Source organism: Sminthopsis crassicaudata, chromosome 6 (assembly GCF_048593235.1).
Source record: "Sminthopsis crassicaudata isolate SCR6 chromosome 6, ASM4859323v1, whole genome shotgun sequence".
Lineage (NCBI taxonomy): Eukaryota > Metazoa > Chordata > Mammalia > Dasyuromorphia > Dasyuridae > Sminthopsis > Sminthopsis crassicaudata.
The window spans coordinates 209,517,925-209,535,706 of NC_133622.1; the positions used below are offsets into that span (position 1 = coordinate 209,517,925).

General features: G+C 35.0%; 1 protein-coding gene across 1 annotated transcript; it reads right to left on the reverse strand.

Moving 5' to 3' along the window:
• Positions 1-14,820: 14,820 nt before the first annotated feature.
• LOC141546725 (olfactory receptor 5P6-like) lies at positions 14,821-15,765 on the reverse strand. Its single transcript, XM_074274723.1, has one exon. It carries the CDS (start codon positions 15,763-15,765, stop codon positions 14,821-14,823), a length of 945 nt encoding a protein of 314 aa, XP_074130824.1.
• Between the last annotated feature and the right edge of the window lie 2,017 nt (positions 15,766-17,782).

A 17,782-nucleotide genomic window follows, 5' to 3' on the forward strand; every position in this document is an offset into this window, starting at 1 on the left:
AGCTTTTCAGGGCTACTTTCTAAGACTATAAATTATAAGTGATTTGCTACTCTGCTTTGGGAGATGGAATTTCCACAGCAGAAGCTTAGTCACATTGATGAAATTATAAACCTGAACATTCATCAAGAAAGATTATCACAGATATTATAAATACTTGACTTGACTCAGTATATCTACAATCTTATTGATTCAGAAATTTCCTCCAATGATATAGGTCTCAACCTATTTATGCCTGTCCATCCTTAGTGACTCTTATCCAAGTCCTTCTCTGATATTCATCACAGAAGACCAATCCAAAATTCTAAAAGCGTTCTCTCTTTCAACATACTGAAGTTATCAGTAGAATTCTCTGCCTCTCTACTTATCAGACCATTTCCCTTACCACTCCATATAGGATGTTTTCTCTCCCTATCAAATGATTCTGTAAAGACATATTTTTCTCTGTTTTTTTTTATAGTTTTTCATTTGTTATATGTTGTGTTCTGCTTATACCCAATTTGCACCTCTCTCTTGGCCTCTTTGTGATATTTACATTATTTTTTCAGAAATATTTGTATTCTATATCTTGTTTCCATATATTTTTTTCTGAGGCTGGGGTTAAGTGACTTGCCCAGGATCACACAGCTAGGAAGTGTTAAGTGTCTGAGACCAGATTTAAACTCGGGTCCTTCTGAATTCAAGGCTGGTGCTCTATCCACTGCGCCACCTAGCTGCTCCTTGTTTCCATATATTAATATTAGTAGCATATTGATATTAATAAAAATTGGTCCTTACTATCATGGAAAGTTTGAGATCAGTAAATAGACAATTTTCCTAAAAGCAGTTCTCAACCTCAACTCTGTATTCAACCTATTGTCTATATTGTCAGTAGCAGATACCTATCATGATGGTAGGTTGTTTATAGGCTATCCGTCCAAATGCATATTGAATACTAGGAAATAAATGTTTCTCATTACTTGATCTTTAGTGTGTGGATGGTTGTGTCAAACTCCTTTGAGTGACTATAGATTTCTTCCAGGATATCTTGCAATGTTTTGACTAATTTAACAGTACAATATCATTCATAGTTAGGTGTATCTGGAGGACCTCAGCATGCACAAAGAATCTCTTTTTGACTTATGTGAACATCTTTAGCAAGCTTATATCTATATATTGCATAGCTCTCTTATCATGTTTATCAAACAAGGGTTATTGAACAGTCTTAGTTTGATTTTGATGCGCTTCAAGATTTTGAATGATTTAATATATGGGAAACATTTTAAAAAGTATATAAGTCCTCATTTGGTTCTATCAAGTCAAATCATTTTTCATAATCAGTAAACAATAAGAACAATGGAATCTCAGAAAATTCTTTTTTAATAGATCATTTGAGAATTAAAACAAACATGAAAACTTAGGGCTTTTCTCCAGGCTAAAAACCTTCAGTTTTTTTCATATTGCCTCCCAAGTAAAATTAAAACTTTACAAGCATTCAAAAACCTCCAAAATTTGTGATTTCTCCTAATTTGTACCTAATTTCATACTACTACTTTCTACGCACTATATACAAAAGTCAAAATGAGCTCTTTTTCCCCTCAAATACATTCTGCATTTTCCTACTCCTTGATATTTTAATATTGATTGCCTATGCCTAAAATGTCTTCTCTCCTCCATTTATCCTCTAACGTATAACTAATATGCTAACTTTTCTAAGAAATTTTCCCTTATCTCTTCAGTTGATAGCTACCTGATCCTTTAAACCTCTAATGTGTACTGGATCATTATCTTAAATATACTTAATATCTTTTTAATTTCAGAGTTTTTATATATGTGTCAATTTCTTGCTATAAGCTGGATGAAGGCAAAAAATGTGTCATATTGATTTTGTATCTCACCCAATACCTCATTCTACAAGCAATAGAGACTTGTGAATTTGAATTACTGAATTAAATTCAGAAACCAAGTCTAAATACTTCTTCACACTTTCTCAAAGCTATTTCATAATTTGCTTTATAGTCCTTTCTTTAACTTTCTCCTTGTTCCTCAATGCTATTTTGAGACAGATCCTTGAATTGTCATTTTTTCCCTTTCCTTCATTAAATCTACTTTAACTGTTTCTACAATCATCACCAAATAACCACTATTGTTCTCCATTGTCCTCTTTCCTCCTCAATAACCAGTTCTTCCTCTCCATCAACCCATCAACATCAATCTTAGGGGCAGAGCCAAGATGTTGGAGAAGGCACATGCAACTTTCTGAGCTTCTCTCATACCTTCATTACTAATTATTAAAATCAGCATCAAAAATAGTGCTTGACTGGTAAAATTCACAAAGATTGGAAGTACAACAACTTACCAGCTGAAGATAATCTGGAAGATCACCAGAAAAGGTTTGTCTTGCCTGGGCAGGAGCAGACCAGCATAAGCTGGGATAGAACTAAAAGCTATAGTCTGGAGCGGACTGGGGGTGGGGGTGATCTCTGTGGTTGGAAACTTTACAGAAAAGACTCTACCATAGATTGGGCTGTTCTGCTTTGGGTTGCAAAGCAGTAGACCAGCAGAGAAATTAAAGCCAAAGGCAAAGGGTACTTTAAAAAACATCAGAACCTAACAGGATCTTGTTATACCCACCCAAAACCAGAAGTGAATGAACTAGCACAGGTCACAACACAGCTGTGCAATGGCATTCTGTAGCAGGGCCTTTTGCGGGGTCAGTCACAAATCTGCAGGACAGAAGGGCATAGCCTAGGACAGCCTCTAATCTGCATAGTAGGGGGCTTGGCCTGGGGCAATAGAATGTCCACAGCACAACTGTGCTCCCCAGGCAGAGACACTTCCAGTGCTGTGAGGGGTAGAGCAACTCCTAATACCAAAAGCGGGCTTTTGGGGGGGGGGGCAATGATATTTTTGCTGCTCAGCCTCTAGCCCCAAGGGAGTCACTAATCCTCACAGAGGGGCTTCTCACAGAGGGGCTCCTCACCAGGCACTTCTGTAGCTCGGCCATGGAACCCAGGCTTGAGTAACTTCCAGTGTGGAACTTTTCCCAGAGCACCCCCTTCCCCCCCTCAGTTTGGCCACTCTTTGCAGCCCATTAGCAGGTTAGCTACTGTCCATATACCTATCCCTGCTCTGCAGAGGAAGCTTTTAACCTCTTTGACCTGAAGGCAGATCCTATAGGCTTTTTTAAAAAATGAGTAAAAAAAATCAAAAGGATGATCGATAGCTTCTATACAGAAAGAGAGCAGATTTTCAACCCCAAGGAGACTAATAGCAGACAGTATCCAGACAATACCCCAAAGCGAGATGTAACCTGGTCCCCATCACACAAGGCTCTCCTAGAAGAAACTACAAAAAATCTTAAAAGAGAGCTGGAAGAAAAATGGGGAAAGGAAAGAGAAGCTATGCAAGAGAGTAACAACTTCCTGAAATGTGAATTGGAAAAATAAAAGTTTGGTAAAAAAAAATTAGTGAAATGGGAAAAAATTCCATAGAGCAAAACAATTCATTTAAAAACTTAATTGGACATATACAAAAAAGAAGTAAAAAAAGCTAATGAAGAAAATAACTCATTAAAAATCAGACCTTAACAAATAGAAATGAATGATTCATTGAGACATTAAGAATCAGTCAAGCAAAACCAAAAAAATTAAAAATAGAAAAAAAAGTTAAATATCTACTTGGAAAAAAACAACAGATCTGGAAAATAGATCTAGGAGAGATAATCTGAGAATTATAGGACTTCCTGAAAAATATGATGAAATAAAGATCTTAGATACTATTTTACAGAAATCATCAAAGACAACTGCCGAGATATAATAGAATCAGAAGGTAAAATAGGCATTGAAAGAATTCATCAAAAACCTTCTGAAAAAGATCCTAAAATAAAAACTCCAAAGAATATTGTGGCTAAATTTCAGAACTATCAGACTAAGGAAAAAATATTACAAGCAAGTCAGGAAAAAAAAAAAAAAAAACAATTCAAATACCAAGGTGCCACAATAAGGATCACTCAAGATCCAGCTGCTTCCACATTAAAAGATCAAAGAGCCTGGAATTTGATATTTTGAAAGGCAAAAGAACTTGGAATGCAGCCAAGAATAAACTATCCAGTTAAGCTGAGCATTTTCTTCCATGGAAGAAGATGGACATTTAATTAAACAGATGAATTCCATTTGTTTCTAAGGAAAAGACCAGAACTAAACAAAAAATTTTATTTCCAACAATAGGACTCAAGAGAAGCAGAAAAAGGTAAAAAAGAATTCTTGCGAACTGTATTTCTGTTGTGGGTATACATAATGAGTATATGTATAATTTGATTTTACTGATATAACAAAAAAGGGAAGTCGAAATGGAAAAGGGATAGTGTCAGAAAAAAGGGAAGAGAGGAGATAAAAAGAGGGAAACTATATTCCATGAAGAGGCAAAGGAAACCTATCATATTTGAGGAAATTTAGAGAGGGAGAGGAACATTGTGTGACTCTTACTCTCATCAGAGTTGGCTCAAAGAGAAAATAATTGACATATTTGGTTTACAGAGAAACTTCTCTCACTTCATTAAAAAGTGGGAGAGGAAAAGGGAAAAGGGAAAGAGTAATAAAGGAAGGGTACAAAAAAGGAGAAGGGATTCAAAGGGGGTGGGAGGGATCCTAAAGAGGGAGAGCTGCATGACGCAAGTAGTGCCCATAAGTTTAATACTGGGAAAGGGTGTAAAGGAGGAAAGAAAAAGAAAAGCATAATCTGGGGATAATAAGATGGCAGGAAATACAGAATTAGTAATTTTAACTGTAAATGTGAATGGTATGAACTCTCTCATAAAGCAGAGGTGGATAGCAGACTGGATCAAAAGTCAGGACCCTACAATATGTTGTTTACAGGAAACACATTTAAATCATGGAGATACATACAGAGTAAAGGTAAAAGACTGGAGCAGAATCTATTATGCTTCAGGTGAAGTAAAAAAAAGCAGGGGTATCCATCCTTATCTCAGATCAAGCAAAAGCAAAAGTTGATCTAATTAAAAGAGATAAGGAAGAAAACTATATCTTGCTAAAGGATACCATAGACAATGAAATAATATCAATACTAAACATATATGTAACCAAGTGGTATGGCATCTAACTTCCTAAAGGAGAAGTTAAGAGAGTTGCAAGAAGAAATAGACAGCAAAACTGTAATAGTGGGAGGTCTCAACCTTGCACTCTCAGAATTAGATAAATCAAACCACAAAACAAATAAGAAAGAAATTAAGGAGGTAAATAGAATATTAGAAAAATTAGGTATGATAGATCTTTGGAGAAAACTGAATGGTGACAGAAAGGAGTATACTTTCTTCTCAGCAATTCATGAAACCTATACAAAAATTGATCATATATTAGGACACAAAGACCTCAAAATTAAATGCAGGAAGGTAGAAATAGTAAATGCTTTCTTTTCAGGCCACAATGCAATAAAACTACATTCAACAAAAAAGTTAGGGGTAAATAGACCAAAAAGTAATTAGAAATTAAATAATCTCATCTTAAAGAATTGTTGGATGAAACAGCAAATTACACACAATAATTTCACTCAAGATAATGACAATGATGAGACATCATACCAAAATTTGTGGGATGCAGCCAAAGGGTAATAAGGGAAAATTTTATATAGAAAGAGGCTTACTTGAATAAAATAGAGAAAGAGAAGATCAATGAATTGGGCTTGCAACTTAAAAAGCTAGAAAAAGACCAATTTAAAAACCCCCAACCAAAAATTAAACTTGAAATACAAAAATTAAAAGGAGAAATCAATAATATTGAAAGTAAAAAAAAAATTATTGGATTAATAAATAAAACTAAAAGTTGATTTTATAAAAAAACAATAAAATAGATAAACCTTTGATAAATCTGATTAGAAAAAGGAAAGAGTAAAATCAAATTGTTAGTCTTAAATATGAAAAGGGAAAACTTTCCACCAGTGAAGAAGAAATTAGAGAAATAATGAGTTACTTTGCCCAACTTTATGCCAATAAATTTGATAACCTAAGTGAAATGGATGACTACCTCCAAAAATATAGACTTTCCAGAATGACAGAGGAGGAAGTAAATTGTTTAAATAGTCCTGTTCCAGTAAAAGAAATAGAACAAGCTATTAATCAACTCCCTAAGAAAAATCTACAGGACCAGATTGATTTACATGTGAATTCTACCAAACATTCAAAGAACAATTAGCCCCAATGTTATATAAACTATTTGAAAAAATAGGGAATGAAGGAGTCCTACCAAATTCCTTTTATGGCACAGACTTCATAGTGATACCTAAACCAGATAGGTTGAAAACAGAGAAAGAAAATTATAGACCAATCTCCTTAATGGATGTTGATGCTAAAATTATAAATAAGATATTTTCAAAAAGACTACAGAAAATCATCCCCAGGATAATTCACTATGATCAAATAGGATTTATACCAAGAATGCAGAATAGTTAGGAAAACTATTAGTATAATTGACCAATAAATAACCAAATTTACAAAAATTATATGATCATTTCAATAGATGCAGAAAATTTTTTTGATAAAATCCAATATCCATTCCAATTAAAAACACTTGAGAGTACAGGAATAAATAGACTTTTCCTTAAAAAATCAGTAGCTTCTATTAAAAACCATCAGTAAGCATCATATGTAATGGGGATAAACTGGAACCATTCCCAATAAGATCAGGAGTGAAACAAGGTTGCTCACTATCACTATTGCTATTCAATATTGAATTAGAAATGATAGCTTTTGTCAATAAGAGTCAAGAAAGAAATTAAAGGAATTCGAGTAGGTAATGAGGAAACCAAATTATCACTCTTTGCTGATAATATGATGGTATACTTAGAGAACCCCAGAGATTCTACTAAAAAGCTATTAGAAATAATTCACATTTTTAGCAAAGTTGCAGGATACAAAATAAACCCACATAAGTCATTGGTATTCTTATATATCACTAACAAAATCCAACAGTTAGAGTTACAAAGAGAAATTCCATTTAAAGTATAAAATATTTAGGAATCTATCTGCCAAGGGAAAATCAGGAACTATATGATCAAAACTACAAAATACTTTCCACACAAATAAAGTCAGATCTAACCAATTGGAAAAATATTAAATGCTCTTGGATAGGGTGAGCAAATATAATAAAGATGGCAATACTACCTAAACTAATCTATTTATTTAGCCCTATACCAATTTGACTCCCCAAAACTATTTTAATGACCTAGAAAAAATAACAACAAAGTTCATATGGAAAAACAAAAGGTCAAGAATTTCAAGGGAACTAATGAAAAAAAAATCAAATGAAGGTGGCCTACCTGTACCTGATCTAAAACTATATTATAAAGCAGCAGTCACCAAAACCATTTGGTATTGGCTAAGAAATAGATTAGTTGATCAATGGAATAGGTTAGGTTCACAAGACATGATAGTCAATAACTATAGCAATCTAGTGTTTGACAAATAATTTTAGTTGTATTTATTTTATTTGTATTATAGTTTTTCTTTTTAAAAAAATTAATAACAGAGTGGTAGTCTACTTGCTTCTCTATACTATTACTTGTTATGGTTGACTGATTGCATATCCATCCCCTATCTAGTTGTGTGAAATATAATATTATTCTTTTTCACATTATTGAAATAGTGTAAGGTCCAGATCTACACACATTTTCTGCCAAATATTTCTTATTTTTCTAGTAGGTCTCAAGTTTTTTTAAAGGGATCTCCCATCTCATCATTGTGTCTTCTTATGTGTAGAGAGCCATAGATAGTGGGGAACCCTGGGCAAAGTATAAAACCCTTTAGTCCAGCAAAAGGAACTCTGATGAGTGTCTGACTTGACTCTCCATTACCTTTGGGGGACATCTTGGCCTTCCTGAGAAGTCAGGGGGCAAGACAACCTTGGTTGTAATTAAAGCAGAGTTATGTTAAAGTGATAAGGAGATATCTACACACAATAGCAAGCTGTTTATGTGGTTCCACATACTTAGCACATGTGCAGTGTTATATAGTTATGTAAGGATATTAGGGTACATAAGACTGAGAGAATTTTGAATAAACAAACTCCCCCTGTTGACCATCTTCATGAGTTCCACCCCTTCACTCCTCATCCATGATCAGGATTCGAGTTAGTACCAAAATCCTTCAGTGATCAGACAAGTATTTATAAAGAAATAGATGACTTGTACACATTTCCTTTTCTTGCTTACTCCATCTTCTGATCAACTTTTCTATTTTTCTAGTACCATATTATTTTTATAATTGTGGCTAAGTAATAATGATAATAATAATGTAAGATGAAGAGTTCAGTTCACCTAGGTAAAAACACATTAAGAAGGTAAAATAAGTAAATTGCAGATAGATTGCAGTCTTAAATGACAGTTTTCAAGATTTTACATTCTATTGACTTAGCAGCAAAGAACAATTGACATTTTTGACTAGATGTTTGAATTATGGCACCTTTCTAATGGTAATGCCTTAAAAGATTGTTATTACAAATAATATAGGGGAAATGTTAGAGCAAATTAGATTAGGTGTAAATTTCTTGAATTGTGAGGGACCGGTTGTCTGCTCAATTATAATCCTTCTCTGGGAGGAGATCTGTAAAATCTTTTCCTCTGTGTGCAAGTTTCTTGGGAGCTTGAATCTCCTCCAACTCTTGTCCTTCCTCTCCTTTCAGCATGCCTGGAGTCAAAACTCTATCCCAGAGTCGATTCTCTCAGACCCAATGCTGCCCTTCTTTTATCCTTCCAGAGAATAGGCAGGTGAGAACTCAATGGGGTGTGGGGAAATACTTCCACCAATGAACTTGCTCCTCTTAGAATTCCTAAGGTGTAAAGTCCCTTTAAAGGCCTGAACCAAAGATCTGAGCCAGAGAACTGTCAAGTCAACCTGAGTTCTCACCTTGTAATTGTCCAGACAACCTGAATTCTCACCTTATCACTGTCCAGACAACCTGAGTTCTCAGCTTGTAATCCTAACAATTAGGTACAGGAGAATCTTCTAAGGGTTTTTTTAATAGTCTGGGTAAGAAGAAATGAAGGCTGGAATTATAGTGGAAGCAGACAGGAGAAATTAGATGGGAGAAATATTAAGGAGAGAGAGATGATTAGACATGACACCTAAGTAAACAAGTGAGATGAAAGAAAGGAAGAATCAAAGAAGATTCCAGTCCTGGGAGACTTGAAAAATAATAGTAACATCAAAAGAAATTGAGATATTATTTAAGTAGTCAGATCAGAGAGGTAGGTTATAGATTTAATTTCAGACACATTTACTTGTAGGTGCTATTGAGACTTTCACATGAGACAATAGGCAAGAAACATGGCATTGTAGCCTGGGAAGAATTTTAAAAATATAAATATCAACTTGGGAGCAACCTACAAAATGGTTATAATTGCTCTCATGAGAATAGATGGAATCATCAAGGGAGAAAGTGAGCATAAAAAATTAAAGAAGAGATTCTTAGTCATAAACCTTAGGGAATATGCACTACAAGCTTTCAGAACTTAGTGAGGTTTTAGAAAAATAAAGGAATGCTAGTTATGTTTGTCAGTTCCGTCAGAAATGAATAGTACCATTTCCCGTATTCTGATGTAGGAATCAACAATTAATTTGATTTAATGGACCTTTGTAGCATAGCTTCAAGAGACCCTCTGATTGGAAAAGAAATAGCTAAATTGAATTAAACCACTACTTAAAAGCTGCATATAGAAGATAATGAAGGATATTGCAAGATGTTTTACTTCTTCGGTTCTACCTATTCCAATGAACTCCCTTTGACACAGGCACTTTACTTCCCTTTCCCTCCCCACTGGTCCTACTACCTATCAGCACCTAAAAACTTCTACTGCCCACTCCTTTGGGAAATGACAAGGATTTGGAAAGTTTCTTTTTGTACAACCTTGCTAAAAAAAACATCCAAATTATATATGTTACCCTTTTCAGAGGACAGAATTATATAACCTCAGAGTTTAAAGAGAATTCCAAAGCCATTTATTTCAACTTAAACATGAACATTCTTGATATGTGATCATCTAACATGCCCTTCAAAAATTTCTCTCTATCCCCTCCCTTTCTCTCTCCCTCCCTTTCTTTCTCTCCCTCTCCCTCTTACTTCCTCCCTTCCTCCCTTCCTCCCTTCTTCTCTTCCTCCCTTCCTCCCTTCCTCCCTCCCTTTCTCTCCCTCTCTGTCCCTCCTTTTCCTTCCATCTCTCCTCTTCTCCCTCTCCTTCTCTCTCTCCTTCCATTGACCTCCATCTCTCCCTTTCTCCCTCTCTCTCTCTCCCTCCCTCTCCTTCTCCCTCTTCCTCTTTCCCTCTTTCCCTCCCTTCTTCCTTCCTTTCCTCCTCCTCCTTCTCCTCTTCATCTTCCTTCTCCTCCTCCTCCTCCTCCTCTTCCTCCTCCTCCTCCTCTTCCTCCTCCTCCTCCTCCTCTTCCTCCTCCTCCTCCTCCTCCTCCTCCTCTTCCTCCTCCTCCTCCTTCTCCTCCTCCTTCTTCTTGGAATGATATAGGGAAAAAATGTAACTTGTATTCCACCATCCTTCATATATTGGAAGAAAGCTCTCATATAATTCCTCCTCTAAGTTTTTTTTTTAGGTTTCTTTAGCCTTCATATGGCATGATTGCAAATGTCTTTACCATTCTGCTCATATATTAATATCTCTGCTGTAATTTGATGCTCAGAACTGAACATAACATTTTATTTGTGATCTGTTCAGAGGAGAATATGGCTGACAAAATTCTCATCTGCCTCATTCTAAGAATCTTATCTCTCTTAATATAGCTTGGATAGCATTTGGGGTCTTTCACTACAATTCCCATATCATTTTTCCATTTGTGAATCTGATTTTTGAACTCAGGTATATGTCTTTACATTCTTTTGTTGGATATTATTCTGATTTATCTGGGTCCTTAACTCTAATCTGTGGAGTTTTGAATCCTGATTCTGCCAACAACATATTAGTTATCATTTTCAAGTTCATCCTTCCTGCAAGTTCGAAAAGCATTCCATTAATTATTCATCTAAGTCATTAACATTAACATAAAATTTAAATATCCCAAGTCTAAGTTTGGGGTTTTCCACTGAATTCCTACCTCTAATTTGACATCGAGTTTTAATGACATCTTTAGGTTCTTTCATTCAAGCAGTCCAAAAGTATCTAACTGTACTTTCATCTAGCCTACATGTCAACATCTTGCCTGAAAGAATAGTGTGGGAAACGAGTAAATCACACTAATTCCTATTTTGTATTTCAATTCTGGATTTAGTTGAGTCCTCTTTTTCTTTAATTATAAGTCTAACCTAACTTTTATTTCATGATAAAACTTTAATCAATTATTGGAATTGTCAGAAAACTTCATTGCATTGTTTGAATCTAGACCCATATGGCTGGACCACCTCTACCTATTACTTAGAGACCCATAAGATATGGTGGTTAGAAAATAGTTAGATTCAAGGATAGATGCAAGGAGTTTTTTTCGTAATTGTTTATCTGAAACAAATCACTCATTTTATCTGAAATTTGCCCCTAAATTGATTAATCGATTATTGTATCCATGTCCCTCTGAATGCTCACAGACATTTGGGGTGAGTAGGATGCTTTTTTTCTGATTTCAGGGAATTGAGCCTGTTCATTCTTCCTCTTACAACTTGGAAAGTCCCTAATTTTTCCTACTATTAGAAATCAGATGACCTAATTTTGAATCCTGGAAGTTGTTTTATTTTAATTGCTGGTGTTAGTTGATAGTTGGCTTTGATACATAAAAATCTGTCTCACTCTATATTCGGTATCTTTGGACTTAGTGCAATGATGTTTCAAAAAATTTCATTCTTACTCCTGTTAATAGCCATTTAATTCCAAGAAATGTACTTAAGATAAAATTCCTAAAAGCAAAGAAAAGTTTGGATGTTTTGTGTCGTTTGGTGAGCAGTACGGTTACTGGAAGATTTTTGCAGAATTACATAGAAATCTTTACAAGTGATCAGGCAAGCAGAGCCTCTTTCAGAGCTTCCTTGAGAAAGAGGTCTATTCTAGAATGTCCTCAGAAAATATTCAAGGATGGCATGACTACATCTGGGAATCAAGAAAAGATGAAATGATTAAATATGCATTGCATGTGGGTTACTTGGATATAAGAAGACTTGATGTTATTTAATGTTAATGATCATCATATTGCTTTGTCTTTTGTTTCATGGTGTTTGTTTGTTGAGTTTTCTTGGTTACCCCCTTGTATTTCTATCTGAATGCCCTATGTGCCTCAGTCCATGATTTCCACTATATCTCTTCTTAAGGTCTTTGAATATCTTTCTCTGTTGGTCTTGAGTGCATACAGGAATAATACTCATTCTTGGTGTCAGATGGGAAAAGGAAATACTTTGTGATGAATGAATCACTGCTAGGAACTTTTACATAACTAGGTGGAAAGAAAAAGGGAAATCTAGGAAACATTTGGCTTCAAGAACTAAGAATGGAGAGAGAGGAGATGGAGGGAAGGAGGGAGAGAAAAGAAGAGAGAGAGAGAGAGGGAGGGGGAAAGAGAGAGAGAGAGAGAGAGAGAGAGAGAGAGAGAGAGAGAGAGAGAGAGAGAGAGAGAGAGGCAGAGACAGAGAGAGGCAGAGACAGAGAGATACAGAGAGAAGGGGAATGGAGAGAGGGAGAGTGGTGGGTAGAAAGGGGGAGATACACACAGAGACAGAGAGAAGAGAAAAGAAGAAAAAAGATGAGAGAAAGAGATAAAAGGAGAAAAGAAGAGAGGGGAGGAGAAGAAGAAAGAAGAAAGAAGAAAGAAGAAAGAAGAAGAAGAAGAAGAAGAAGAAGAAGAAGAAGAAGAAGAAGAAGAAGAAGAAGAAGAAGAAGAAGAAGAAGAAGAAGAAGAAGAAGAAGAAGAAGAAGAAGAAGAAGAAGAAGAAGAAGAAGAAGAAGGACTAGAAGGATGGTTGGCAAGAAGGTTGGTGACAAGTTGGAGGAGGTGGAATTTGAAATAGAACTTTATATATAGTAAATATTTGACATTAATTAATGCTAGATTGGCACTTTGAAATTAAAAAAACTATATCTATAGAACTTCAGAATAAAGGAGGTCTCAGACCCTATTCAAGAGGCAACATTCTGTAGTCAAAAATATATCAAACTAGTAATTAATCAAACTTAGTCTATGATCTCTTATTATTGTCAAAGTGTGTATCTTAAGGCTAGTTACTTCCCTACTCTGAAACTGAGTTTTTTCATGCATCAGATAAAGGCACTAAGACTGCATAAGGAATGGTATGCTAGACTTGACATTACAAAGATGTGACTTAGGGTTCTGTCTTACTGTGGGATTCTGTGAGGGCAAGTAGACTTTGAGGTAGACTTTTGTCTACCTCAGTTTCTTTTTCTGTAAAATGGTGGTAGTAATGCCAATTAAATATTCTCACTGTGAAAATAAAATAATATTTTGTAAAGTTTCTAAACTTTGAAGAACTTTATGTTAGTCTTTATCATTACTATTTTATTATGAAAAAATAAAATTAGATGACCTCTAAGATCCCTTCTACCTCCAAATCAAATAATCAATAAGTAACAAGCATCTCTTAAGTGCTTACCATGTGCCAGAAACTACAGTAAACACAGGGGATACTGAGAAAAAGCAAAACACCATGTCCTTTACATTATAATGTTGTAGATAACACATATAAATCAAAACATATAACTCCATAGTAAATGAATGTTACCTAAAGGGATGACACTAACATCTGGGGGATCCACCTTCTGGTGGAAGACAGCACTTTATTTGAGTCTTAAAGAAAATAAAGGATTTTAAGAGTTGGAAATGATGAAGGAAAACATATGTAGGTTTGGGGAACGGCCAGTTCAGAGGCAGGGAGTAGGGAGATGGTGTATTATAAGTAAAGAATAACAGATACACTTGTATACATCTAGATCAAGAAATCCGTGGAAAGAGAAATCTGTAAGAAGACTAGAAATGCATGAAGAACTCAGACTGTGAAGGATTTTACATGCCAAAAGATTTTATATTGGATTGTAGATATTGTAGAAAACCACTGGAGAATTTTGAGAATGGGGGTGACAAGGTCAGAAAAAGTTGTTGTGAGGATCAAATAAAACAGATGTGAAAGTGCTTTGAAAAAGTTGCCAACAATTTATTAATATATATTATATATATATATATTCATATACATACATAAAATAATAGAACTGGCGGGATCTTAGGATCACAGTTATAGAACTGGAAGGAACACTTGCTGCCATCTAACCAAAATATCCTTATTTTACTAATGATTAAGATAGCAAGGTAGATAGATCAGTGGGTCTGGATTCAGAAAGAACTGAGTTCAAATTCATTTCAAGACACTTAATAGTTTTAAGATCCTACCCATCACTTAACCTCTGCTGACTTAATTTCCTCTGTTGTAGACTGATAGCACCTACTTCCAAAGATTGTTATGAGGTTCAAATATTTGTAAAGCTATGTGCTTGGGATTTGGCAAGAGCTATATAAATATTAATTGTTGTTGTTGTTACCCAGTGATTGCATAGATAGAAAATGGCAGAGAAGGATTTACTTCCAAATTCATCACTCTTTATTACACCAAAAACCTTAGAGATCACTTAGACCAAATCCTTGGTTTAGAGATGAAACCGAGAGACAGATTAACTCACTTGTTCCCATGACCAGACAACTAGTTTGTAACTTAGCTGAGATTAAATCCAAATCTCTTTTGATGACAAGTCAAGTACCGTTTAATGGCATTATCCAAATGATAGCATTTTCAGATTTTGTTTTATAAGATTTGTTTTTAAGTAAAGTAATTTAATTCCCAATAATTAAGAATGTCTTTTATTACTGACCAGTCTTTTAAAGGCATCTTTAATTTCCTTGTTCCTCAGGCTGTAAATCATAGGGTTCAACATTGGGATCACCACAATATAGAAGATGGATACCACTTTATTCTGATCCGTGGAATAGCTGGATGTAGGCATTACATAAATGAATATAATGGTTCCATAGAATAGAGTAACTGCAGTAAGATGGGAAGTACAGGTGGAGAAGGCTTTGTGTCTTCCTTCTTTTGAGTTCATATTGAGAATAGTGAAGAAGATGTATAGATAGGAGATGGCAATGGTTATAAGAGCTATAGCTATTATTATTGCTGAATAGATAGCAGGAAGTATTTCTGCTGCTAAGATATGATAACAGGAAAGCTTAACCAAAGGAGAAAAGTCACAGAAAAAGTGATTGATTACATTAGGGCCACAGAAGAATAAATTCAATAAACAGCCTGTATAAGTTACCCCATTCAAACAACCACCCATGTACGCAATCACTATCAGCACAGAGCAGACTTGGTCGGACATTTTCACAGAGTAAAGCAAAGGGTTACAAATAGCCACATAACGGTCATAAGCCATGAATGTGAGTAAGAAGGACTCTGTAGCCCCAAAGGTCACCAGGGAACCTAATTGAGTAACACAACCAGGATAAGTGATGATGTTTTTCTCCACCATAAAATTCACCAGCAAATTAGGTGTAACTGATGTGGAGTACCCCACGTCAACAAAAGCCAAGTGACTGAGAAAGAGGTACATGGGAGTATGAAGCTGTGGACTCAGCCTAATTAGAATAATTGTACAGAAATTTCCCATTACGGTGAACAAATATATCCCCATAAATAACATAAAGAGAATGATACAAAGAATTGGATCATCTGTTAATCCTAGAATAAGGAAGTTGATCACTGCAGTGTAGTTTCCTGATGGCTTAAACTCCATGTTTGATTCCTGCTATGACAAAAGTGAAGATTGAAACTCAATAAGTCTTGGAGCAATTTAATACTGTGACATTTCCTTTCTTGATAATTCTAAATCCAATAAAATATACTTAAATAGGACTACTGGAAATTTAAATATATCCACATTCACATTCAAAAATATCTATTATTTTAAGCAATTCTTTTCTAGAGACTGTTTAGAAAATCTGGGACAGATTAGTGTCCCTGAACACTTATGATTGTGTGATTTGTATGGCCTAAATTGTCCTTTAGTAAGTAGATGTGCCAATTTCACAGATTAATAAAATTGACCAAGACCAGAATAGTTGAAGGGTCAGAAAGTTCAAATGATGGTTCCTATCTCCAAATTAAATAACAACTTAAGTGAAACTATCAGTCAACAAAGCATGGTGTTTCCTTTGCAAGTCTCTAAATATGAATAGCAAGTTTATATTTAATAATATATTTATTTAATAAGCATTTTTGAGTTTCTCCTATGTTCAAAACTCTATGCTAGGCAATGTTGGAAATACAATAAAGAGGAAGCTGGTCATTTTGCTTAGTTTGCACAGATAATATGACAGTAGAATAATAGACTCAGCCTGTTTCCTCTTCTATATAATGGAGAAAGGACTTTGGTGTCATGAACTCAAATGAGATTATCTGCGTCAGACATTTTGAAACTTTAGAGTACTGTATTTATCAGCACCAGTTATTTTTCTGACAAGTAAAAGAGATTATATATTGTAGTAATAGATCTAGATAAACCAATTGTCCCACATCAAACTAGATCAAAAGGAAAAGTCATCTTTTCTCACTGTTGCTATTTCCCCATGGTTCCCAAATATAATTAGTCTAACTGGTTCTTTAGCATAACCAAGATCATGGTGCTTTTCCCATTCCATGCCCACCCTAACCATTACAAACACTTATTTGATTAAATTTAACTTAAAAAAGTCTAGTTTGTAAACACAGATCCTGCTGGGAATTCAAATTGGGATTAGGATTAGTAGAAAGACATTATCTGCCTCCAAGGATCTGTCAAGGGAAGGAACTAACTCCAGGTTTATTATTTGCCTACCATTCAAGAAGTTTGGTTGTGTTCTCTCAACCCAAAATGTCATTGGGTAACATTTTTTTCTATAGCGCTATTACTCCCGGTATGTTTTTACTTTGTATTTATCATTTACTCCTCCCTTCCTTGCTTTCAGAAAGGGATTATTCTTGCCTAAAATTAGAAGAGAAGTATTGCTGTTTCCCATTGCATCTACTGTCATTTCTAATTGTCCTGATGATATCTTGCTACTGGACCCAGGTAGTTCCAGAGGAAAAACTGAGGCTGGTGACCTTGCACAGCCCTCTCTCACTTAAATCCAATTCACTTGCATTCCATGGCATTACTTTCCTGATGCCATGATCTTCTTCAAGAATGAAGGACACACAACAAAAATATGTGTCATGGAATCATTTAACCAGAATAAGTGTTTTATTGTGCAATCCACCAAACCTCAAGGAACCCATGGATAGATTTGGGGGATTCATAAACTTTCATAAAATGTATATTTATTTTCACTAATCTCTAACCAAAATTTCACATTTCTTTCAATTAATAATGGATATAAATAAAAAGTTATTCTGAGATGAGATCCTTATATTTCATCAGGATGCAAAAGAAGTCCATGCTACACAAAGGGTAAAGAATCCCTGTACTATAGCACCTATTTTAATGAATAGATTTTTAAAATAGATCTTTAATTTATATGCATGTGAACTATTTCTAGTACAATGCAGGGATTGTCAATTCACACACTTTGCACTTTGTGTCCTATTCTTGACAATTTTAATTTAAAGTTTCAAGAGACTTCTGAGATCATGTAGTCTGCCACATCGTGTAACAAATGAGAACAAGACTCAGAAGTCATTGATTTATGTTACAGTAGCAGAATGGTAGAGCTTGGAATTGGATCAAGGTCCTTAGATTCTAGACTCACAGAAAAGACAAACTAATACTAATATAT